The sequence below is a fragment of the Sminthopsis crassicaudata genome, chromosome 4 (assembly GCF_048593235.1).
Source record: "Sminthopsis crassicaudata isolate SCR6 chromosome 4, ASM4859323v1, whole genome shotgun sequence".
In the NCBI taxonomy this organism is placed as follows: domain Eukaryota; kingdom Metazoa; phylum Chordata; class Mammalia; order Dasyuromorphia; family Dasyuridae; genus Sminthopsis; species Sminthopsis crassicaudata.
Genome location: NC_133620.1, coordinates 158,229,911 through 158,255,684, shown reverse-complemented (window position 1 = coordinate 158,255,684; position 25,774 = coordinate 158,229,911). Strand labels below are relative to the sequence as shown.

The 25,774-nt window shown below is 34.1% G+C and overlaps 3 protein-coding genes across 13 annotated transcripts in view; 2 read left to right on the top strand and 1 right to left on the bottom strand.

Moving 5' to 3' along the window:
- NHSL1 (NHS like 1) overlaps positions 1-25,005 on the bottom strand; it is a 345,331-nt gene extending 320,326 nt beyond the window's left edge. For all 5 annotated transcript variants that reach the window (XM_074309691.1, XM_074309696.1, XM_074309692.1 and 2 more), the window contains exon 1: positions 24,844-25,005. The gene's annotated coding sequence lies outside the window, so the exon portion shown is untranslated. The remainder of the gene's footprint in view (positions 1-24,843) is intronic.
- Positions 724-22,372, top strand: CCDC28A (coiled-coil domain containing 28A). Of its 2 annotated transcripts, XM_074309716.1 has the most exons (6): positions 724-1,089; positions 3,556-3,755; positions 8,666-8,829; positions 11,030-11,184; positions 12,533-12,555; positions 21,804-22,372. In XM_074309716.1, the coding sequence occupies exons 1-6, from the start codon at positions 892-894 to the stop codon at positions 21,856-21,858; spliced, it is 795 nt and encodes a 264-aa protein (XP_074165817.1). In that variant the 5' UTR covers positions 724-891; the 3' UTR covers positions 21,859-22,372. The 2 variants fall into 2 exon arrangements, with proteins under 2 accessions (XP_074165817.1, XP_074165816.1); XM_074309715.1 differs by lacking the exon at positions 12,533-12,555 and having other exon boundaries at positions 892-1,089; positions 11,030-11,210.
- ECT2L (epithelial cell transforming 2 like) overlaps positions 24,249-25,774 on the top strand; it is a 98,924-nt gene continuing 97,398 nt past the window's right edge. For 3 of the 6 annotated variants that reach the window (XM_074309706.1, XM_074309704.1, XM_074309707.1), the window contains exon 1: positions 24,467-24,574. Coding sequence is in view for 2 of the 6 variants with exons in the window: in XM_074309703.1 (XP_074165804.1) it covers positions 24,441-24,574 (134 nt within the window). In the remaining 4 variants the exon portion in view is untranslated. Of the gene's footprint in view, positions 24,575-25,774 lie in introns of all 6 variants that reach the window. The other 3 variants (XM_074309703.1, XM_074309702.1, XM_074309705.1) reach the window with 3 other exon arrangements.

Sequence of the window (25,774 nt, the reverse complement as noted above, 5' to 3'; positions counted from 1 at the left end):
TTACAAACAAGTAAATTTAAAACTAGATTAAAAATAAAAGAAATTTCAACAAATTTTTTAAAAAGTCTACTGGAGAGGAGAGACACAATATTTTGTGTATTTACACAAATGATCCATTTTTGTAACTGAATAAAAATAAAAGTAATTTCAGGAGTTAGGAGTTAACTGTGGAAAATCAGGAAATCACTTGAGCTGAACTTTGGGAGCTAAATGTAGAAGTTTCAAAAGAAAGACGGGGGGAGGGAAACATTTTCGAGCTTTTCTGACATGAAGGATAGTCTGTGCAAAGTCATAGAGATTACAAATGGAATATTCCATAAGAGGAACAGCAAATACCCAACTCTTAACAGCTTCAACATTTAGGAGGAAAGCGTCCTCGTTCCTTTTCTAAATACCATTTAAAATAATGTTAATTTCTAACAGGATGGGTGAAGTTATGCAGGGAGGTTTGAACCAAAGTCCTTTTCCAGTCCAATGATTTAGTGACTTGAGCAGGAGACAGCGAGGTCACCTCTTTGACTGCAAAAAGTTCTCTAAGACTCTCCACTCAGGTACCAGATCCGGAAAAGTCGCTATGGTAACATAATAACTTCCTGTCCCCAGACTAGTGGCAGAGCATGCTGGGAAATGTAGTAGGCAAGTTGTCCGGTGTGGGCCCACTACGCAAGAGAGCGGGGGAGGGAGTTCGGCATGTGGACTACATATCCCATGACAACACCTCTCACATCGCAGACCCTAGCACGGGGGGAGGGCAGCAGCTCTGTACCTCCTCACCCCTTCTCCTTATCCCCCTACCTCTAAATGACAACGTCCTCTCAAAGTTCTTCCTCTCTACCCCTACTTGAGTGAGAGCCACTGAGAAGAGAAGGAAGGGCAGGAAACCCCAAAACGATGCGCGAGAAAGGACGGAGGCAGGGGCCCACCTTAGCCGGCGGAAAGGGGCGGGGCTCTTGTCTGGCTTGCCGGGGCGCCATCCTCTCTCGTCACTTCCGTAAACAAAAGAGTCTGAGAAGGCGTCCCAGCTGCGATGTGACTGCGGCCGCGGTGCGGGCAGAGCCGGGTTGTCGCTCCCAGCTCTTCTCGCCTCAGGTAGGGCCTGGAGATCGTTCTAGCCCGTCCCACCGCGGCTTTCCCCAAACCCGGCCTGCGCACCCTTGCGGAGATCCCACGTTCCGCTTTTTCCGGGCGCTGTCCAGGAGAAGTGGGGCTGAGGGGCGCGGGAGACTGGCGGCTTCTCTCCTTCCTTCTTCCTTCGTCGGATTTGGGGACCTTTGCTCTGGTTTTCCTCCCCGGTTTTTGTTTGTTTTTGTGGCTCTTGGGTGGTTTGTCGCTGACCGCGAAGGAGACTTAACACGGAAGGAATCTTCCAGTACAACTTCCTCATTTTACAGCTGAGAAGACGGGGGCATGGGGAGATAAAATAGACTTAGAAATTTAGGGTTACGCCGTAAACTAAGGACAAACGAGTAAGAATAACTTCTGTTCTAGCGCTCCCTCCACTGTATAACTCTGAATACATATTTAGAATGTGTACATATCCCGGACTCTTCTGAGAACTAAGAGAGTCGTAGGCAAATTGTTGAATCGTCTTTGCATTTAATTTTTGTTATGTGCTGGCTAAAAGGAAGTCACTTGAAAGTAACCTTTTATGTAACACTGGCGAAAAGGGAGGTTGCCGTGCAGAAACTGCAGCATTTTTGTGATTCATACTCAGCATTAGGGCTTACATATTTGATCCTTCCGAAGTAAAAGCTTGTTTTTCTAAGGAACAGCAGAAACTCCGGTTTGAGTTAATTCACTCTGAGAAGAATTATATAAGTACCTGTGTTGGTGGATTTTCATCTGAATAATAGTGAGCGCAGCCTAATTGTTAAATAACTTGTAGGTGTGGCAGCTCTGCTGTGCTTCTTCCTGAGTGATCATAGTCTGCTTACAAAATAATCCCACTTAGAGACATGCTCAAACCAGACAACGATACGTTTTTCAGATTATATGGTTTTAAAATATTACCCAAGGAAAAAATGACTTAAATGAGGCTTACTGTAGACTTAGACTGTAACAAAATCTAACTTATGTAGACAAGTATGAAAAATATTTTGTATTTGTTGAGATTCGTAGTGGTAACTGAAAAAGGTAGGAGATTTCATACCTGATATTCTTTATAATTTATAGCCATATACCATATATTTTTCACCTTGGGGGAGGGTGAAATCTCTATGTAGTATATTCTTTAGAAACGAGTTCCTTTTTTTCCCCCATGTAGTTAAGACATCCTTACATATAGAAAGCCATATATGTAAACATGATTTCAATTATTGAAAGTTTCTTGAGCTGATTATTACCTCAAATTCCACACGGATATAATTTATTTTGCTTAGGGATTCTGTCTCCCTGCTAAAGCAGATGACATGAGGATAGGAAGTACTCTGCCACATGATAAATGCTTGATAAATGGTTTTTTTTTAATATATTTTAATAGTTTTTATTTACAAGATATATGCATGGATAATTTTACAACATTGACAATTGCCAAACCTTTTATACCAACTTTTTCCCTCCTTCCTCTCCCCCCCCCCAGATGGCAGGTTGACCAATACATGTTAAATATGTTAGAGTATAAATTAAATACCATATATGTATACATGACCAAATAGTTGCTTTGCAAAACAAAAAGAATCAGACTGGAAATAGTGTACAATTAGCCTGTGAAGGAAATCAAAAATGCAGGCGGGATTGGAAATTTTATGTAGTGGTTCATAATCATCTCCCAGAGTTCTTTCGCTGGGTGTAGCTGGTTCAGTTCATTACTGCTCTTTTGGAACTTAATTGGTTCATCTCATTGTTGGAGAGGGCCACGTCCATCAGAATTATCATCATATAGTATTGTTGTTGAGTATACAACTATCTCCTGGTCCTGTTCATTTCACTCAGCATCAGTTCATGTAAGTCTCTCCAGGCCTTTCTGAAGTCATCCTGTTGGTCATTTCTTACAGAACAATAATATTCCATAATATTCATATACAACAATTTATTGATAAATGTTTTTTGAATGATTAACTTAGTAAATTTTGTTCAAACAAATTTTGATGTGGGAAAAGAAAGACCATACCACTACTTAAGTTCTTTTTGTAGAATGTGAAATATTATTCTATGGAACTTTTTTCCCACTTGAATATTAGACTATCTTGAAAATATTGATAGCTAAATTATAAAACTGTTGCAGGCAGGAATTATCTCTTTTATATTTGTAGTTCTCTTGTCTTTAGCACCCTTTTTTACACACTCAAATGTTTTTGGATGCTAGTCATGGAAGTAATGTTTTGCAAGACTTCACATGTATAATCAATATCTTAAAGCCTTCTCAAGAAGTTGGAGGAAGAGAAAATTTAGAATAAAAAAATTTTTTTAAAGAATGTTAAAAAAAAAAGTTATGTAATTGGAAAATATTTAACAAAATAATATTTTTTAAAAGTCTGCTGAAGGAATGTTATATAGTATGTCATATGATAAATATATATGTTATAATTATAATAATAGCTGTGTTTCTTCATTCAGATCTTAAAAAATTGGTCTTGGTGCACCAAGGAACATAAAACTATGGAAGAAAGGAAAATAAAAAGGAGGAGTCCTAAATCCTTTAGTTCCCATTCTACTCAGCTTGTTAATTCCAAGAAAAACTCTATGCCAGTTAGTAAAAGCACAGGATTTTCAAATTCTACATCACAGTCAACTTCACAGAGGCCAAAGTTAAAAAGGTGAGCCATCATTTTTTTTTTAACTGTTGAAGGAAAATGTTATTTAAAGCAATATCAAATATTTCAAAATACCCCCGAAATTTTTCCTCTTGGCAGTATTTTTATTTGTTGCTAAGTAATTCATCTTGTGGCCAGGTTTGTATAACAGAGTGAATGATTCTGTCAGGTGATTGTCTAATGAAAGTGAATAAGAGTTCTTTTGTGAAGATGACAGTATGGAGATATTACCCAAACAAGAAGAAAAATTTTAATTGAGGATCAAAAATCATGATTTGAGAGTTCAAAAGAAAAAAGGCTTGGCTGGAGCTGATGAGTGAGCCAGGTACTTGAAAAAGGCAAATGGAAAGGAATGTTTTTGCTTTGGTAGTTTTTAAAGGAAAATGGGATGAATTTGAAAAATGAATTGAAATATATTTTAAATCCAGAAGAGAGTTTTCTTCTTACTGTATTAAATACCTTGGTAGCAAGATAACATCTTTATTTATCCTAGTTTTTTTTTTAATACTAAAAGATGCATTCAAATACAAATTATTTTATTGAAATTTTTCTTGGAAAAGCATTTATTGAGCAAAAACTGTCTGCATCTCTGCCTCAGGGTGTGTGTGTGTGTGTGTGTGTGTGTGTGTGTGTGTATAAAGAAGACATTGTTGCTTTATTTGCATAGTCTTTTATGCAATGTGGGTAAATAAAATTTTGATAAAGTTTAAAAAATGCTTATAAAGAAGAAAATCAAGTGCAATCTGTTGAGACAGCTGGTAACTGAGTAGATAGAATGCTGGACCAGGAATCAGAAAAACCTGAGTTCAAATTTGGCCTTGACAAACTAAACTAATTAAATGCCTTTGAACAAATCACTTAACTTCTATCTGCTTCAGTTTCAACAAATTGTAAAATAGGATAATAACACCTGCCTCCTACGGTTATTGTGAAAATAAACTTACATAATATTTGTAAAGCACTTTGCAAATATTAAAGCAATATATAAATGCTATTAGTGTTGAGAGGACAGTGTAATATAGCAGATAGAGTGCTGTACTTGGGAGTTCAGAAGATTTAATTAACCTATTTATGAACTAGCTGTGTAACCCTGAACAAGTCTTTGAACTCTTCTGAGCTTTCATTTGCTTATCTATAAATTGAGGATAATAATTGCTTTTATCTCATAGGGCTGTTGTAAGGGTCAAATAAGATAAAATTTGTACCTTACAACATTTATGTAAATATTAATCATCATAGCATAGATTGAACACATAAAAGATATGAAGTTTTACTTTTAGTCAAAAAGTGATGAGATGGATTTAATATCGAAGGACTAGAATTCTACTAGAAAGGGAAGTGAAGCATTTAGATTATTGGGGGAAAAGTAAGAAGATAGTTCAGAGTATAGTAGCATGAACAAAAGCATAGAAGCAAGAATATAACATGTTGTATACAACTTATTGTAAGGAGGTTGTCTTTGGTGGATATAAGAACTTAGGCTGGAGAATAACTTGATATAATGATTAGGGCTTAGAGAGAGAGTCCCTCCTCCAAATTTGAAACTAATAAAGAGCAATTTATATATGTATATATGTATGGATATGTATTTATATATTTATATATTGCAGAATTTCTTGAGTCATAAGGGAATTCGTTGGCCAAATAAGTACAATCCATAGCTAAAAAAGAATACTATCTCTGGCTTTCCTAACAAATCATCATTCAGTCTTTGCTTGAAGATTTAGACTAAAGGACAATGCAAACTTTTCAGCAGTGGCTCCCTATGAAAATAGTCTATTAAATTTCTGGATTTAGTTGTCATTCCTATAACAATAACTGAAAGATTTCTGTATCTGACTCAGTCTCTCCCCTGAGCTTTATCAATTACTTGTTGCCTATTGGATATTTCACACTGTATATCCTAGATATATTTTTGACTAAACATGTTCAAAATAAAACTCATTGTCTTCACTTTACTATTCTTCCAGAATTCCCTATTCTTTACCACTTTTCCTATTCTTCCAGGTTTGTAACTTTAGCCTAATCTTTGCCTCAACACTTATATACAGTCATTTGCTGAAACTTGTCTTTCTACACCACATCTACACATTTAGGCACTTCTCTCTATCTCAAGAACTCCCCATTTCATTTCATTCTCCATACTACTGCCGTAAATGATTTTTCTTATTTGCAGATCTAATTTTGTCCTTTCCCATCTCAATTAACTCCACTGACTTCTTTTGCCTATAGAATCAAATATAAACTCCTCTGTTTAGCTTTTAAATGTCTTCCCAACCTTTCCTCAACATATCTTTCCAATCTCATTGTACACTTCCACACTCTGTGATATACTTCAATTAGCTTCTCTGTCCTCTCTGTTCTTCCTGTAAGATATCCCTTTTCCTTCCATTTCCCATTTCCTGCCTTTTCATGGTCTGCCACCCATTTCTTAAATCTGTTCTCTCCTCACCTTCACCTCATAGAATCCCTCTTTTTCTTTAAGGTACAATTAAAGCATCTTTTTACATATAAAGTTTCTTCTCATCCTTTCAATTGCTAGTTCCTATTCCCTCAAACTACCTGGTATTTAACTACATTATATTTTAGTCTCCTTATTCTGTACATACTTCAACATGTACCTGTTTTCTCAGTAGGATGTAAGCTCCTTGTGAGTAAAGATTTTTTGATATGTATTTGTATTTTCAGTTCCTAAGACAATGTTTGGATTATAGTAAGAGTTTAGTATATGCTTATCAATTGATTAATGTTTAAGAAGATACCTTAATATTATGTGGGGGAAGGGAGAATCCAGTGCACTAGAGTTGTGACTGCTGGGGCTAGTACTTTATCAACGGACTATATATATATATATGTTTGTGCATATGTATATATATTTGTGTATATATATGTCTGTATACACAAGTACATATATACACATTGTATGTAATACATATATATAATACATTGTATACAGTATATATGTACAATGTATATACATTGTATATGTATATATCTATATACACACATACACATACCAATATATAGGCATCAAGAGTTTATGCATTTAGTTTACACTTGCCCAACAGTTCAGAGAATTTAGTGGGCATTCATATGTATGTTGCTAATAATACCTTAAGAAAAAGAAATTTCATTGTAATACTTAAGATATAATGATCAATTAAAAAAAACAAGATGAAGTTTAAAAGGTGTTAGGGGCTTACTATGCAGTTCCCCTGGAAGGACATGCGACCCTCAGTTTGCTCCGTGTTGCATGTCCTTCCAGGCTGACTGCACAGTCAGCCCCTAACAAAAAGGGACAGGTTTTACCTTTTCATAGAAATTTTCAATAGAAATTTAGATACATGCAACTGGGTCCTAATGAACACAAATAATGAATCCTATGATTGGTCATTTTTCCAAATAAGCATATTTCCATTGTACTTAAACCAGTCACCTATCTTAGATAATAATAAATTCAAGTGAATTTGAAATGAGCATGAATACATGAGATCCTATTTCATGAGATTTGTTATTCTAACTAATTGTGACTCTGTGGAAGATAGGTAGAGAAGAGGGATAAGGAAGCTATGCCCAGGGGTAGATGATGATGAGAAAAATGGAGGGGAATCCCCATGAGTGAGGTGTTTTATATTTGTTCCAAGTTGAGTTTGAGATGCTACTGGAACATCCATCTGACTATGTACAATAGGACTGGAGTTTGAAAGAGATTAGTGTTGTATTTATGGATTTGGAAATTATAATGGAATCCATGAAAGAAAAGAAAAGAAAGGTTCTAGGACAGAGTCTTTGAGGTATACTTAAACTCGGGGTTCAGGAGATAGATGATAATTCAGCTACAGAACCAGAGAGTAGAAATAGGAGAAGAATTAGGAGAGATCATGTCCAAGCTCATAGTAATTAACAATGATTGATAAACTTTTTTTTTCCCCCAAGTGTAGTTGTTTAGGCTAAATTTTTCTTACGTAGTTGGTTTCACTGAGGAAGAAAAGAAAAGAAAGGTTCTAGGACAGAGTCTTTGAGATATACTTAAACTCGGGGTTCAGGAGATAGATGATAATTTAGCTACAGAACCAGAGAATAGAAATAGGAGAAGAATTAGGAGAGATCATGTCAAGCTCATAGTAATTAACAATGATTGATAAACTTTTTTTCCCCCCAAGTGTAGTTGTTTAGGCTAAATTTTTCTTACATAGTTGGTTTCACTGAGGAATCTTTATCATATTTCAGGATTTGATGTAATCAGTAAAATATCATTTGCAAATAAGTAGTTTAAAAAATCCTGACTTTCAATAGGAAAATCTTTTTTCAGACTTTATTATGGGGCATCTTCCTTATGTTTCTTACTGAAGTATTATTTAAATAATAGCTAATATTTATATGGTGCTTATTATGTGCCAAGTACTGTGTTTCAGCACTTTAAATTATCTCATTTGATCCTCACAGCATCCATGACAAATGGATATTATTGTTATTTCTGTTTTGCAGATGAGAAACTGAGGCAAAAAGAGCCCCCCAGGGTCACACAGATATCTGAGGCAGAATTTGAACTTAGAGCTTTCTGACCTTGGCTTATTGCTCTATCTACTGTACCATATAGCTGCCTAAATAATAAAATAAATAAATGTAGTTTTCCTACGATATATGATCTGGTATTATTTTATATAAGTTTTAAGACTATCATTACTTATGTTTACTTATTACTCATTAACAATAATTTAACATGTTAACATGTTGTTACTTGTCTTTGCTGTGGTTATTAGGGATTTTGATTGGCCTTTTCCTTATCCTGATTGTTAGGGACATCCCATTAAGTTTGCTAATCATTGCATAATGCATTATAAGATTGGTTTTAATTTATTGCCTATCAGTAATGATTCTGAAAACAAAAATTTTGCATTTAATCTCTCCAGAGGCATGAAAGAAAAGGCAAGACCTCAGGGAGGAGAAGGAAAAGGTGCCCAGGCAGCTCCAATTCAGCACTCTTTTCTTACTGATGTCTCAGATGTTCAAGAGATGGAGAGGGGCCTCCTGAGCCTTTTGAATGATTTCCATTCTGGAAAACTTCAAGCATTTGGTAACTAACCATGGATTTTTCTTTCTTTTTTAAAAAAATACTAATAATAGCTTTTTATTTTTCAAAATACAGGCAAAGATAGTTTTCAACATTCACCTTGCAAAACCTTAAGTTTCAGCTTTTTCTCCCTCCCTCCTTCCTCTAGAAGTAATCCAATATAGGTTAAACATGTGCAGTTCTTCTGAACATATTTCCACATTTCTAATACATAAGAAAATCATACATACATACATAAGATACATAAGAAAAATCAGATCAAAAGGGAAAAGAAATACAAGAAAGAAAGAAAAAAAAGCAATAACAACAAATGTGAAAATACTATGCTTTTATCCACATTCACTCTCCATAATTCTCTCTCTAAATGCAGATGGCTCTTTCCCACCCAAGTCTATTGGAATTGCCCTGAAGCACCTCATTGTTGAAAAGAGCCAAGTCCATCATAGTTGACCATCTTCTAATCTTCTTGTTGCTATGTAAAATGTTCTTTTGGTTCTATTCACTTCACTTAGCATCAATGATGGGTTTTTCTTTTAAGATTTTTAAGTCATCTTTGTTTCCTAATTTTTAGGATCTTTGTGTACTTTAGTTGCTATCATTTTACGTGTATCTACTTAATGGAATGTAAAAACATAAATCAAAATTTGACTCATAAAATTTCAATAAAATTGTTGGAAGTAAAAAAATAAATAAAAGATGTGCCTAAACCTTTAAATTGAATTACTGTTACCAAATAAATGTTGAGAAAGTTAAAAATGAGAATTAAGTCTTGGAAAATTCAACTTGTGTATTAGTGTTTCATATTAGGAGCTCTCAAGGTTATTTTCCTCCTTCCTTCTAAACACAGGTTTATTTGCTTCCTATGAATCCAGTCCTTTAAACATACATGAGCTCCTAGGTTCCTGTTCAGCTTTTTTAAAATAAAATAAACTGAGTTTATAATATATTACATGAAAATGTTCAATTTTGCAAAGTTTTCTTATTTCTTTCATGTACTCCATTATTTTATTCTCCTTGGGAGAACTGCACAATTATTTTACTATTGTTCACTGAATGAAAATATCTTAGTAAATTTGAATGGCCTAAAAAAAATCCACTTGAATTTGTGATATTGTGCGATATTTTCCAAGTGCATCAGCAGCATCAAAATTTATATTAAGAAAATTTAATTACATCTAAGAAGCTTATTCAGAAAAATTGCTAATATGATGTGAATATTCCTTCTTGAATTGCTTTGTAAATTTATAGATATTTACGTAGCAAGAGTAAAAACACTAACTTTCTTTTAAATTCACAATCTCTTTGTTTTTTATTTCACTTTAGCTAATGTGTAGTATGCCTCTGGTACTATATGTGGAATAACTTTTTTAAATTAAATTTGTGATGCAGAAGGATTGCAGAGAAGCATTCTTAGCCAAACTTAATAAAAATGGTGATACTCATTTCAAAGAAATCTTACTGAATAATTAGATTCAACAGTACTATCACTTAGAAACATTTTAATTGGTGCTGTAAATTATTTTGCTGCTTGTACTTGAAAGTAATATAACATTTATTTAACATTTGTAATAAACATTTTTCATTATTTTAAACTGACCTTCCCCAGATTAAGTTAACAAAGTTTTAATGCAATTGCTCTCAAGTTGCTGCCAGCATTTACAAATGCCATATGTTAGTATTTTATTTTGCTGCTTTTCTGTTATAATCAATCAAAATTGTAAATTATTTTTGCTTTCTCAACATTACATACTTGAATGATAAAATGATTGAGTTCTTTTGAACCTTAATTCCATGTAAACCATTACACTTAAACCTAATTTAAAAGGCAGTTTTAAAACTGCACTAAAATAAAATAGGTAAAAATATTCCTTTAACATTATTGTTGTAAATTTATATTTTGTTTTTTAATAAATTCTTTATGATCTAGCTGCTTTTGACTGATTTAAAAAATTCCAGTCATTGTTTCAGCCATTGTCCTGTTATTATTATTAGAAATTTGAATGTAATTAAAAGTTACTACATAGACAGTAATAAAACATTTTGTGAAACTTAAGAAAAAGGAAGTTCAATTAATTTTGGAATTCTCATTTGTGCTTGCTGATTTTGAATTTTATTCATACTCCATTGTAACCTAATTAAAGCTCTGAATACTTTTTTCCCCCCCACTTTTCTCCTTCTCGCTTTCCTCCCCATCTTCCACTAGGAAATGAATGTTCCATAGAACAGATGGAACATGTTCGAGGAATGCAGGAGAAGTTAGCTAGACTGAATTTGGAGCTCTATGGGGAATTAGAGGAACTTCCTGAAGATAAGAGAAAAATAGCCAGTGACGCTAATTTGGATAGGCTTCTGTCAGATGTGAGTATGATTTTTAAAAAGAATATGTTAGAAAAGAAGCTATTATGTTTGAATGTAGATGTGGATACTAGAAATTGAATATGTTTCTCTACAGATTCCATTAAGGCAGAAGTAGAAGTTATTTTATTAAAAGATATTTCCCATATCTGATGCATTTTATCATGCTGTTTTTAAAAATTGCATTGGATTTTTAAATATAAATGTAAAAGATTATTATGCTGAGATAGTATAATACATTTATTTAATACATTCTTAATATTCAGCTATATTAATTCCCAATCAAAATATTTCCCAATCAAAAGTAATAAACAATCCTAGATAAATGGTAGAATATCTATATTATTTAATTTTCATTCAAGCAGGGCAGCTATTAAATGTTTGTACTTGTTCCAAGTCTGTGATACTATTTTAGCTAGTGTAATATGTATTTATACATATCTTGCAGTTAGCCATAACAAATAAATAAGTGTATAACCTGCTATAAATTTTTCAAGTAGCAAAAATATTTCTTTTGATTTTTTACTTTGATCAGTTACAAATAATTTTTAGAGTGATGTTAAAGTTCTCATTTTTAATGTCATTCCAGCTTATCTTTTTAAAGTTTTAACTAATTAATCAGTGTGGCATAATAGAGAGCTGCTGACCTCTTGATGTCAAGAAGGCCTTTGCCACATACTTTGGGCAAGTTACTTAAATCACTATCCCTGGCAACTCCTTAAGAATAGAGGCTATGAGTAAGGTAGTTCCTCACTAAATATTCCTTATATTAGAGAAATAATATCTAGTAGACTTTAAAGAATTAATAAATTTAAAAGCTACTTTTTCCTTAAATTCCCAATCCCTTAAGGTAAAATCAATATATATGTATGTGTGTGTTGTGTTTATATGCCTATAAATATATGTGTATATGTATATGCATGTCTGTGCATATATGCATATGTTCCTACATACATATACACTGAACTTTTTTTTCCTGAGAGGTTTATATACCTATAGGTAAATGTAATTTTTTTTTTTTTTTTTTGTCTAAGGTAGTAAATTAAGTGGTTTCTCTTTCCTATTTATAAATAGCTCTCTTTGCTTTTTTTTTTTTTTTAAGTGTCTGTTCTGTGTGAAAGTTTTATTTATTCATCAGCTATTTATTTGCTGAGACAATTGGGATTAAGTGACTTGCCCAGGATCACACAGCATGTAAAGTGTCTGAGATTACATTTGAATTCAGGTCCTCAGGGCTTACTCAGGGCTAATGCTGTATCCACTGTGCCACCTAGCTGTCCCAAAGTCGTATTTATTAATAGAGTTTTGTCTGCTTTTCTTATAAGTAAAATATTTTTCTCATTTGTTACAGTTAGAAGAACTGAATTCTTCCATGTATCCTTTGCTAAATATCTACGGGGAATGTTCTACTGCACAGAATTCTTGGAGATTAGTTCCAGAGAAATTTTTAGCTAAGGGTGCTGCTCAGAAACAACTAAAGAGTAGTGAAAATCAGCTGTTATTTATGGGGCTTATTCTTTTTGCACCATAGGCCTCCAAACACACTATCTTGGTCATTTCTATGTGTTAATTCTATAAATTTTTGTATTTTGTCATGAGGAAAATTATTTTCATGCAGACAGCAAATACCCTTGGAAAATTATTCATTTTGAGGTAAAACAAAATAGGATTTACATGGGATACAATAGCATGTGTAGAATTTAAGAATATCTTTTAAATTCATAAAATTAGTTCATAAATCATTAAGATATAGGTTTTCCCTATGGGATTATGTACTGGATAATATCTGTTTTGTTAATCACAAAGCATTTACTTTTTTAAGTTGAATATTCATCTTGGAATTATTTCTCATTAGTGCATCTAAAGTATTTTGTGATTTTGATTTACAAAATTTTGATTTGTATTGAACTTTTCAGTCAGCAAGTATTTGAATGTGCCTTATGGGAAAAGCTTTGTTTCTGTTTTAAATACTCCTTAGGTCCTATAAAACATCCCTCTTTTTTTCCCCCCCAAAGAGACAAATCATTAAACCATGAAACAATTAGTGAGTAGGACTATTATAGATTACAACATTACATACTGATAAAGTGTCAAATTATATTAATCACTTAGAGAATTGGACAATACTTGGTTCAGATATGTGCAAAATGAACTAGAGAGGATGGAAATCAATCCTGGCTGAAATGTCATATGAAAAAAATTCATACAATGAAGGAAGACTAAGAAGTGTTCCTTCAAGGCTTAATACTTGCTTTTCTTCTCCTTTCTCTATATCATCTTTCCTTCAAAGATAGTTTCCTTTAGGGCATCAACTATTTTTTCCAGTGTTGATGATTACCAAATTTTTATCTTCAGTTCTAGCTTTTTATTTGAATTATTGTCATTTACTGGATATTCCATTTGGATGTCTTGTCATTTTAAATTCACCATGTCTAATAGGGAACTCATTCTTTCTCATTCTTTCCTTTGAAAAACTGGTTCTTCCTAGCTTCCCTTTCTCTATAAGTAATATTATCTGTTCTCCTGGTCAGTCAGATTCTATCAGTCCCCAAGTCCTTTCATTTCTTCCCTCAAAATATTTATATATCTTCCTGTTCAAAATAAGTTAAATGGTACCTTATTTTTTACTTCATCAGATCTAAACTCCTTTGTGGAAGACAACATGGTATAGAAAAAAGTATTCTGGATTTAAAGTCAGAAGACATGGGTTAAGATCTCAGCTCTATTAACAACCTATATGATCTTGGGCAACTTTCAACCTCTTACTTTCCTCCTCTGTAAAATGAGGGAGTTGGGAATAAATTGCCTCTCATGTCACTTCCAACACTATATCTCCCTAGGGATCCTGTTAAATTGTTTGACAACTAAAGTAAAGACTCTTTGTATTTTGTTTCTACCAATATTCATTAATATTTCCTATTGTCATCTATTACAAATTATTTTATTTGAGGATAGGTGGGGAGGCAATTTTGGGGTTAGGTGATGGTATAGGATCATACAGTAAATGTCTTTGGTTGGATTTGAACTCATATCCTCCCAACCCTAGAGCCAGTTTCTATCCACTTTGCCACTTAGCTGCCCCAACTTTTATTTTAGGAAGTTTTGTTCTGCTCATTCTCTCCAAATTCACCATAATTATTTTTACTTCTTTTGCCTTTGCTTTTGTTATGCCTTCTGCCTATCATGGTTTTTTTTTCCCCCTCTACCTGCCTAATTCTTCTCATCCTTCAAAACTCCATTCTTTACCTTTTTTACATGTAGAACTTAAAGTCAATGCCACATACTCAAGATTCTAATTATATTCTGTTTTGTATCATTTCCTATTGTTTCATGTGTTACACGTTTCCATATGACAACTTCAAGTTCCTGATGGCAAAAGTCATGTCTTATGCTTTTTAGGTGACCCCTAGAAAAATGAAATCTATTGTTGAGCACACATTAGGTGCTGAGCCGTGAAGGATAGGGTATGACACATATTAGTATAGAGATGTTCCGCATGATACAGTAACCAAAAATTATGTGATCTTGGGATGCATTGAGAAGCTTAACTTCCAATAATAAGAAGGTGCTAATACAGCTATACTGTACTCCAGGACCACATCTGGAATATTGCATTGAATTCTGAGTGCCACAGTTTATGAAGGGCATTGTGAGAAGTCAAAAAATAATTGAAGCTTATGTTGTTAGTGTAAGTTAATGAGGATGAAGAGGTGGAAAAAATTTTTAAGAATTCTAAATTAAATCTGTATATGTTCTGGTACAAAGATAGGGAGGGGAGAGGTAAGTGTGGCAAGAAATATACAGGAAAGAATGTGAAAGAGAGACCAAAGACTTATAGGCTGTGCTGAATCAAAACCTCACACTTTTTTTATTTGGAACAATTTCTTGAAGAAAAGAATTGGTAGGTGCTGAACATGGCAGATACAAAACAATATTACTTCCCTCCCCCCAAAAAAAAAGAGGAAGAAGAAAAGAAACAGACAATATTTTAACAGACAGGAAAAGACTAAGCTGTTGATATAGGAGATGCCCCTGAATCAATTATCTGTATATAATTATACCATCAACTTGTTTGGACAAACAAGAAAAAGAAAAAGAATGAGAAAAATGTTTCTATTAAGACAACTAAATCCTTAAATTATTTAGGTAAATAATTCACATATAAAGAAGATGGTAAGTGCACAGCAGAAATAACATTAACAGTGGTTTTAATAATTCTGTATAGAAGTTTAATCTAAATCTATTGCCACAAAAAGATGAAAAGAACACATAAAATACTTTAGTCAGTAAACATTTGACCCACTTACCCAAGTGAGAGATTAACCAAAGACAACACGAGAAAAACTTACAGGTTCATTTAAAAATTATTATGAAGAAAATAGATGAAAAAATTATGGGTAACATGGTTTCATAAAGCAGAGAAAATTAAGATTAAAATAAACCACTTTAAGCTTAGAAAAACATACAATTAAGAAAAGTCATATCAAGGGCATTAAAGGATGAAAACAGGACTGCAAACAAAAAAAATGGAAAAAGATTACAGTAAAAAACTGTCTTTATCCCCAAGGACAGTGGAACCATTACATTTGTACTGTAATATCAGAGTCCTAGTTGTGCTTATCAGGAGGTTAGAAATGGCACTAAAGAGAACAAAGATTGGTAAAAGCAGACAAATTAGACTATGTATATGCAGAGGAGACATGTCCTGAATATCACAAAGTTGTGAGAGTTTTAAGCAATCAATATGAAAGGTATCTATCTGAAGAAGGAGAATATACCAAAGGCATAGGAAAAATCTTGGACTTTATTAATATCCAAAAAAGGTGACAATATTAACAACTACCAGCCCATATGGCCATTCTGCCATTAAACAAAAAACCCAACCCTTTGAAGTTCTATTTCTGTACTAATCAAGTATGTTTGTGATATGGTATTATGGGGAACAAGCATGTATTCAAATCAATAATGGCTCACATATATACCATTCCATAATTAAAAGATAGATAGATATATATAATAGAAGATCTTCCAGTGCTTATTATTTGATTATGAAAAAAGCATTTGACTTGATAAAGAAAACTGAAACCAATCAATATTTCTTCCTTCAGAGATGGGGGAAGAGCAGAAAGGAAGGAGAAAATTTGGAAATCAAAATTTACCCATGAAAGTTTTTTTTTTAATTACATATAATTGAGAAATCTTTAAAAAATAATTTTTTAAAGGAAAGGATAAAAATTATACCTTAAATAAGGCTCTTTTCTAATAAAGTAAATTATAACAACAGAAGAAACCTTCAATTACTCTTTATTCACAACTATCAGGGGAGATATAAAATAGGAAAATACATACTCAAAAGTGTCACTATGAGAGAGGAAATCCACCTAAAGAGCTAATTTGAAGAGGGTCTCTCTAGATTGTGAAATTCTATAGAAGTTCCTCTTTTCAGATGATGAATTGTTTGCATCAAACCTGGAAATTTGTAGAGCCTCCTAGACGAGATCCATAACAACTTGAAAACGTAAATTTCCATCCATGAAGACCAAGTAGATGAAGAATGTCTCTTCTCAAATTTTCAACAAATAACAGTTTGTCCATCAGCATCTAGTGTGGATAATAAGTTGGGCTCAAAGTTGAATATGAAGAAAGTATATTGGTTTGCTTTTGAGACATTTCAGAGCTCCTGTAATGATCTCTGTTCTCACTAACCAAAGCTTAACTTTTTAATGCCATGCTAATTCAGTATTGCTGTATGGCAGTGAAATAAAATTCAATGGTCTCTGAAGAATTAAAAATATCCCAAGAGGATTTTATGAAGGTGGCAGAATAGATCAGAAAACTTTATGCTCTCTAAATTTTCTCCAATGAAAAAAATAGAACATTGGCCCAAAGAAAATGTAGGACAGTCAAAAAAAAAAGTCAGAGTACTCCTAAAACAACCAAAGACGACCCTAAAAACAATCTGACCTTTAGGGGCAAAGGTTCAATCAGTGACTTGAAAACACTTCCAGGCCAATTCAAAAACAAACAAGCCCTGGAGGCAGCTAGGGTTTGGCCATAGCCTCAGTTATAGAAATTTTCTTCTGATTTCTGAGTAGAGAACACTGAAGGACCTTTGAAAGATGCCAAGCACAGCTGTGCTGAGGAGACATCCTGGTCTGGGCTGCCACTATAAGATGAAGGAGCTAGCACATATCTGGTGAATGCAGTAACAGAAGGGTGAGACTCTGCTGGCTGTGGGCATTTACAGGTGAGCATAATCCCTGATTTTGGCTCCAGTGAGGAGAGAGGATAGCTATAGTTTGTAGCCACCAGACTACCACAGAAAGTAAGGGATCATTTGCTAACTGTGAAACCAGGGCATCTAGCCATAATGTAAGAGTGGAGAGGAGAGGCCTGGAACAGACCTCAGAAAATAGTAGCAAGAAGGTCTTGAGGTTGGGGTATGATCCCCCAAACATATCAGGACTAGAACTTGATATAGCTACTAAAAATAGAAGATGAGCAAACAAAGAAAAAACTCCCAATGAGATGTCCCAAGCACCCAAAAAAAAAAAAAATTCTTGGGAGAACTTAAAAAGGACTTTAAAAACTAAATAACAGATCAAAGGGAAAATGGAAAAAAATTAATGAGCAATCCAAGCAAATTATAAAAAGAAAACCAATTTGAAATAGAAAACCAAAAACTTAATAATTCCTTGAAAACTAGAATTGGATTAAAATATTTTAAAATGCAAAAAATAATGAATGAAAAATAGAAGAGAATGTGAAACATAAAAAAATATCTGGAGAATAGATAAAGGAGAATTAATATAAGAATAGTTAAGACTGCCTGAAAAATATGGTAAAAGAATCTTGATACAGTATTACAAGAACTCATCAAACATTGCCCTGAAATTATCCTATACCAAGAAAAAAAAGCAGAAATAGAAAAAAAAAAAAAATCTTCTAATGTCCACCCAGAAGAGATTTCAGGAGGAAAACTTACAGGTATATCATAGTCAAGTTTGAAAGCTCCCAAGTTAAAAGAGCAAATAATGGAAGTAACAAAAATTTTAAATATTGTGGAGCTAGATTCTCAAAATCTTGAAGCTACTACACTGAAGGGCACTATAGGTCTTACACTACTGTATTTCTTAAGAATAAAAGATCTGGAGTTATGACCAAGGGTAATTTACATAGCAGTTAAGTATAATCCTAAATGAGAGAAAAAAATGGACATTTAACAAACTGAAGGACTTAGATATTTGTGACAAAAATAGAACTTAAAAGATTTTAACACAATATCCTAGAGAAATAAGGACCCAACTATAAGGGATTTGATAAAATGAAGTTGTTTACTTATATATGAAAATATTAATTCATTCATGACTTGTAACTTTTTAGCATGTTTCTTAAAAATTATATATACACACATATATGGATGTATATATACATATATTTTTTAGAATGTATAACTGTAGGAAGAGATAAAAAAGAGCAATTCTCATACAATTGAGGCATAAAAGAAAAAACATACTAAAACCTTATTCATTTGGAGTGGGTTAAATAGGGAACAACCTATATATTTAGAAGGGTACAAAAGTCTTCTAAATTCAGAAAGAAGGAAGAGGGTGAGAGGAATAGGGGAGGGTCTTTTGGAAGGGTAGGTAGGTTAAGAAATAGAGAAAGGTAGTTGGTAGATATAAAGCAAAGAAGTAAAGAATAAAAATTTAGTGAGAACAGAAAAAATTAAGGAAGAAGAAAATATACAAGTAATTATAGATTATAATGAGAATGGAATGAATTTATCCATGAAATAGAAACTGGTAGCACATTAAAAATTTGAATTCACCAATATGTTGTTTTCAAGAAATGCTATAAGAGATACACACAAACGTATAATGGTCAAGAGTAGCATAAATTATGCTAATATATTACATTAAAAATAGGGAAATTATGTATTAGCCATATTATTCAATATTGTTTTAGATCACTTAAAATAACTAGTATTAAATAAGTGTAACTTCCAAAACAGACACAGGAATTGTATGTACATAATCATAAAACACTTTTCTAAATAATTGAAGTAATATTGTTCATGTGTGGGTAAAGCCAATATAATTCAAAAAAATTTCTTTTTTTATCTAACATCTAATGTCATCCCAATTGAATTACTAAAAAATTAGCTTACTGAGGGGGGAAAAAAAGAAAAACAAGTTTCGTTAGAAAAACAAAAGGTCAGGAACTTCAAAGAAATCAGGGGAAAAAGATATAAAGGGAAGCAGATTCATTAGTAAAGGACCTTATACCATATAAGGTGAGAGCATTGTTGAAGTGTAAAATGGGTTATTTTGATTGTTTTAAATTAGGATTTTCTTGTATAATAAAAGCCTATGCAGACAAGAATAGAAGGGATGTAGAAAAGTAGAAAAAAAAAGACTTTCATAGACAGTCTTTCAAATGGAATGTAATTGTGTTGAAATGTTACTGTAGTCCAGGAAGTGAGGAACTGATTGATTTGGAAAAACATGAAAAGACTTAGATTTGTGAGAAAAGATACTGATCTACTTCCAGAGAAATAGAGGATGGGTGGAAATGGGCATAGTGTGGTGTCTTACATGTATATGTGGTTTTTTTGGTGTGTGTGTGTGTGTGTGTATATACACACACACACACATATATATATATGTTTATAAATATCAGTGTGTGAGTGAGCAATTGTAGGCACATTGTTAGGAGGGAGAAGAAAGGAGGAAGGAAAAATAAAGTAAAAAGTGAAAGTGTGCAGCAGAGAACAAAAGAAAATCTACAAGGAAGCAAAGCTGGACAGTTTTGAAAACTAGCATTTATCAAATAGATTTTTTTGAAATAGAAATCTATTACTTTATATTGAATCTTTGCTTATATTCTACAGTGTACATGGCAATTTTTATCTTATTTTGTACCAGTTTAAAATAAATTTTAAAACTCTGAAAACAATATTCATAACCCATAGTGGGTTATAGAGAAAAATACACAGTGGTGTGATATCAGGCTACAGTTTATCCTAATGAAGAACTACAAAGACATAATACTTTACACAGTGTCATTTACAATCACATGTATAACCTAAATCAGATTGCTTGTTGTCTTAGGGGGAGGTAAGGTAGACGGTAAGGTAAGGAAGAAAAAATTTGGAACTCAAAAATCTACAAAAATCAATGTTGAAAATCATTTTTTACATGTAATTGGAAAAATCCTATTGAGAAGGGAAAAAAAAAGTACAATCAGATGGTTGGGGGAAAGGATGACAATTGGTGGACAGTTCCAGCAACCCACATCACTTCATATAGTATGAGGAGAAATGAAAGAAAAACTATTAAGTGGATTCCCCTATGGTAAACTTACAGGAACATGTGGACTAGAGTCACATAGATTAAGCAGGCATGGACAGCTGAGTATGCACACAATTGGAGGGAAATTCTAAATCATTGAAATGACAGATTTGAGTATCAATAAGCTGAAGAGAATTCAGAGAAAAACCATGATGGTTAAGGACATTAAGTCAAAGAATTGTTTAGCTTGGACAATAGAAGACTTATGGAGGATGTGATAGCTGTCTTCAAATATTTGAAGGGTTACTATGTGAACAACAATAAACTTGTTTGGGCTGTATTGGAAACTGATGGCTGAAGTTATAAAGAATATGTTAGCAAAAACTTGATATCAGAAAAATTTTCCTAACAGAGCAAGCCAGAATAAAGTGGGTTTCCATGGAAAGTAGTTGTTCCTCTCTTTTGTAGAGTAGCTAGATGACTGCTTGTCAGAGATGGGTATGGATTAAACTAAATGGCTGTTGAGGTCCCCTTCCAACTGTCTATAATCAGAGGGGGAAGATGGTTAGGATGGGAAGAATGGATATTTGTAGAAAAGAGGATTAAAAATAATTATGTTTATCTTTTGAAAATTACCCCCAAAACATCTTTATTATGGCTTTAGAATTTAAATAATTACAACACTTTTCTTACATTGTAGAAAGAGCACTTGTCTCAGTGTCTGGAGACCCTGGTTCAAATTCTAATGTTGAAATTTAAGTGACAAGTCGTTTTCTGTGCTCTGAGAGAACTACGTTCAGAATGTTATTATACTACTCATATCATCCACCTTACACCGTATTTTGCAAACCCTAAAACTCTATGTAAATGTGAGGAATTGCTATTTATAGAAGTATTTTAATTTTCCCAGGACTCTATATATTTTAAAGTGATGCATATAAACTGAAATAACTTGCTTTTGCTGTTTATTCTAACCATAAAATATGCTGTTAATTCAATACCATAATATAAATGGAGCCTTCTACCAAAATGAGTCTATATATACTCTATAAAAACCCAGCACACACTCAGGTTAATTGATACTAAGCAGCTAAAACATACTATGCAAATTAAACAAACATAGTTTTGAATACAAAGAAAAAGGGTTCATTAAGAGCTTTTCCTACCATTAAAACATCCCTACCAGAGAATGTTTTTCTCCCCTTCTCTATAGCCCCCAAATTTATTATTTTTATATACTCTTAATAAGGTTTTTTTAATGCTTAAAAATGTTTGGTTTTTTTTTTTTTTCTTTTTCAAAACAAAAAACTTCTTAACTGGTCATTTCAGACAAAAACTTCACTTGGCAGATGCTCAAGACGTTCCAAATACCTCCACCAGCTAAAATAAAATGCATTTCACTATCTTGTGATTCAGAGAAAAACAGTAATCTGAATCCAGCTAAATTCAGAAGTTGATTTACCTTCTCTACAACAAAGAATTAAAGTGCATATGCAACTGATTGTTTTCACACATTGCTTTTAGTAAATCTGACTGTTGTTATTCATCATAGCTGAAGGCCAGGCTATGTTGAGTCTCAAATCAGGAAATGTGAATGACTGCAAGATTGTGCTGCTATGCTTTATATTACTGCCTTATCGCCTAAAAGCTGAGGGTAAGACTTGAAAGTGCATTTATTTCATGCTAAGTGTTATTCACAGGACTGAAGGATTTATCCTTCCCAAGTTCATCAGTCTTGTTCCAATTTTTACTCATAAGTTGGCTTGTGACAGCTTAGCTTCAGTTTACAAGTAGACAATCGGCACACTACTCAGTGTGTATTTCAGTGGCCAATGATAACAAAATGTTAAATAAATATTTGTGAATTTGCTATTTTTAATAAAGTAACTTTTAAAGTATTCTCTGAATATGTTTTCTTCTTTGAATGTAGAAGATTTTGTCTATTTAGGAATAAATTGTGTGATGTACCAATGCAAGACTGAATTTTAGTAAAATGTTTATAAAAATTCTAAAAATTTGCACAAACTATGCTGTTTACACACCTCAAAGTTGCCACATTTGAGTCCTTAGAAACTAAATAGCATTAAACAACAAATACACATCCAAAAACTGTATATGTATGTGATTTTTTTTTAGTAACAATTTTAAATTACCTAATTAATTTTTCATTAATTTTGAAAACATTCAAGAAGAAAAACAACTCATATTAGCTGTGTCAGTTGGGTAGCTGTGTGTGACAAAGACCAAAAGCAAAATTTACCGAAAACATGTTAAATGTTTTTCTTGGAAAGTTACTGAGTCTAAGTCAAACAAAATCTGTTTCCTGTAATTGATGGCAGATTTCAGGAGACTGACCTTTTTATTCACTTTTGTTTTGTCTTTTGCAAAAGATATGAGCCTCAGGTACCTCAATTTGGATTTATCTAACATATCCTTTGTTTACAATTTCTCCATATAGAAATTTAATCACAAAAGGATTTCTTACAATCCATCTAATCTATTCCCTGTAATGTAAGAAAACTAAAACCCAAAGAGTAACAGCTTATGTTAGACAACTAGTTAATAGTGTTGCATTTATTTTAAGAGTAATAGAAAAATTGGGAGTTATTTTGAAATAGCTCCCCAATAAAAAAAAATACTTTAAAACGATTGTGACCTGAACTGTAAAAACGTTTTGGTGTGGATTGCTTTTAACCACTCTGAGTAATAGAATTGGTCTTGAATCACTTTTGAAGCAGAGTGGCCTAGGAACATTTACTCTGGAGTCAGGAGGACCTGAGTTCAAATGTGAATTCAGACTTTTACTAGTTGTGTGACTGGGCAAGTCCCTTAAGCTCTGTTGTCTCAAAAAAAAAAAAAAAAAAAAAAAAAATCATTCTTAAACAATACCATCAAGAGGCTATCAATCTTCCAAGTCACTATATATTTGACCACTTGATTAAAAGTTGAAATGTAATATGCTAAGCAGAACTGGATCTAAAGAATAAAGTTCTTGTCATTATTAATAAAACCCTATTTTTAAAAGAATTGCTTATGTTTAACCTATATTAGATTGCTGACAAGGGGCAGAGAAGGGAATGAAAAATTTGGAACACAAAATTTTGCAAGGGTGAATGTTGAAAACTGCCTCCGCGTATTTTGAAAATAAACGGCTATTAATAAAACCCTTATCAATCATACCAAGTCTATGCAAAGAGCTGATAGCAAGGATTTTGGTTTAACCAAATAGTTATTTGAAGAGCATTCTGGTGTGGGAGGAACTTGGTTCCAATTTTAGGCCTGTCCAAGTAACTTTAAACCATTTTACATTTTAGGGCCTCAGTTTCCTTAAGATAAAATTTCTTAGGATCCCTCTTAATTCTGCCACGATGAATACGAAACCAAGCAAAGGCTATCCCAGCCACTCTAGTTTGCTTTATTTGGTGTTGCTAGCCATCCTGCAGAGAAATCTGACTGAATTAAAGGACCCGAAAGGGGCAGCGGAAATGTAAAGGCCTCTCTACTACCCCTGGGACTGCGCGCAAATGAAGGCATAGGTGGAGTGAAACATAAGCGAAGGCCTTGTCATCAGAGGAGGGCGGGATGGGCGGGAGCTCCCAGGCCCACCTGGGGTCCTTATGAGGCTTTTTTATGTGGCAATGCTTGGGCACCCCTGATACGTACAAGGCCCCCGAGAACTGTTCAATGGTCCCCAGCGCTGTGTGGGCATAGAAGGGAGAATAGTGGTCGCCGGGCGCCTCGGCAGGCAGAACTCGGTCCCGGCCCAGACGACGTTGGCCCCACGGGAAGCAGGGTCCTGCGCCCCGGCACAGACCGACAGGCCGGACTCTTTCCCCTCGACCCTGGGTTCTACGAGTTCCTCTTTCCCCGCGGCGCACCTAAGCCTGCGCTGCCTGAGTGCAGGGCGGTACGTCCCACTGTACGCTCGGACTGGCGGATTTGGTGCTCGCTTGTTGTAGTGTCCCTATGGAGATGAGGGTGTGCTCCCATCCCCCTTCTCCAGGAATCGGAGAACCCGAAGCTGTGGCAGAAGGCGGCGAAGGCAACTTCTTCCAGAAACTCCCTTCATTTTTCTCCATTCCTCCCCTACCTCTCCAGAGGTAAATCATGCGGGACTTGGGCGATACATCTCCTGTTTAGGTACTATCACAGTAGCCTAGTTCTTCCTCCTGGCCCCCTCAGGCCGGGAGATAGGGCCTCGGCATCAGGGTGGAGAGAGCCGGCTGTAAGACTCAGACGGGAGAACTCTCGGGGACTTCCCCTGGCTTTCCTAGCAATGTAGATTAGAGCTAGATGGGGACAGAGAGGTCAATGTGGCTGAGGCAAAGAGCACAGGATTTGGAACAAGAGGAAACAAAAATTCCTTTACCTTGCCGGCCTCTCATCCCTCATCTTGAAAATGACGGGGTTGGGCTCGATGACCCGAGGGCCTTCCTACTTCTCCATGTGGGATTGTCCAAGGTACCTAGGGAAGAGACGGAGGGGCGATCTGAACCCAGGTCATCTGCCCCACATCCAAAGTCTGCAAACAGTTTGGAATTTTGTTTTGCTTGACTAACACATACACACCCACAGTTGTTACCGGGGAGGTGATTGTTGTTTCTGAAGTAGGAGAGATTAGTGACTGTTCACCAAAAAAACAAATCTAGTATCTAAAGTAAAAATAATAACTATTTACAAAAGAAAGGGACTTTAAGATTTAACAACGGGCTTTCCTCACAGCAGCTCTGGGATGTAAGTAATAGTTAATCGTATTTTCCAGGGGAGGAAAAAGGCTTGAAGAGAGGGGTTAGTGACAAACCACGTCCTGTTTTAGTATGATTCCAGTGAGAATACAAAAGATGGATAGGAATTCACTAGTAGAATCAGCAAGACTTAATAACTAGTTGGATGGAAGAATGAGAAGAGAGGAAGAATTAAAGATAATTCAAATTGGAGAAATTGGGTGAATGGTGACACCACACACTGAAATAGTAAAGTTGAGTGGAGCATATTTTAGGCAAGTTAAATTTTTAAAATATATTTTTATTACTAAAATAGTTTTTTATTGACAAAACATATACAAGGGTAATTTTTTCAACATTGACCCTTGCAAACACTTCGCTTCCAACTTTTTCCCTCCTTCCCTCCACCCCCTCCCCTAGATGGCAAGTAGTTCCATACATGTTAAACATGTTAAAGTATATGCTAAATACAATATATGTGTGCATATTTATACAGTTCTCTTATTGCACAAGAAAAATTGGATTTAAAAAGGTAAAAATAACTTGGGAGGAAAAAAACGTGAGCAAATAACAACA

Coding starts and splice junctions, on each gene's coding strand:
- CCDC28A (XM_074309715.1), top strand. CDS start 892: ATGCGCGAGAAAGGACGGAGGCAGGGGCCCACCTTAGCCGGCGGAAAG. Junction 1,090..3,555: donor CCCAGCTCTTCTCGCCTCAG/GTAGGGCCTGGA, acceptor TTCTTCATTCAG/ATCTTAAAAAATTGGTCTTG. Junction 8,830..11,029: donor TGGAAAACTTCAAGCATTTG/GTAACTAACCAT, acceptor ATCTTCCACTAG/GAAATGAATGTTCCATAGAA.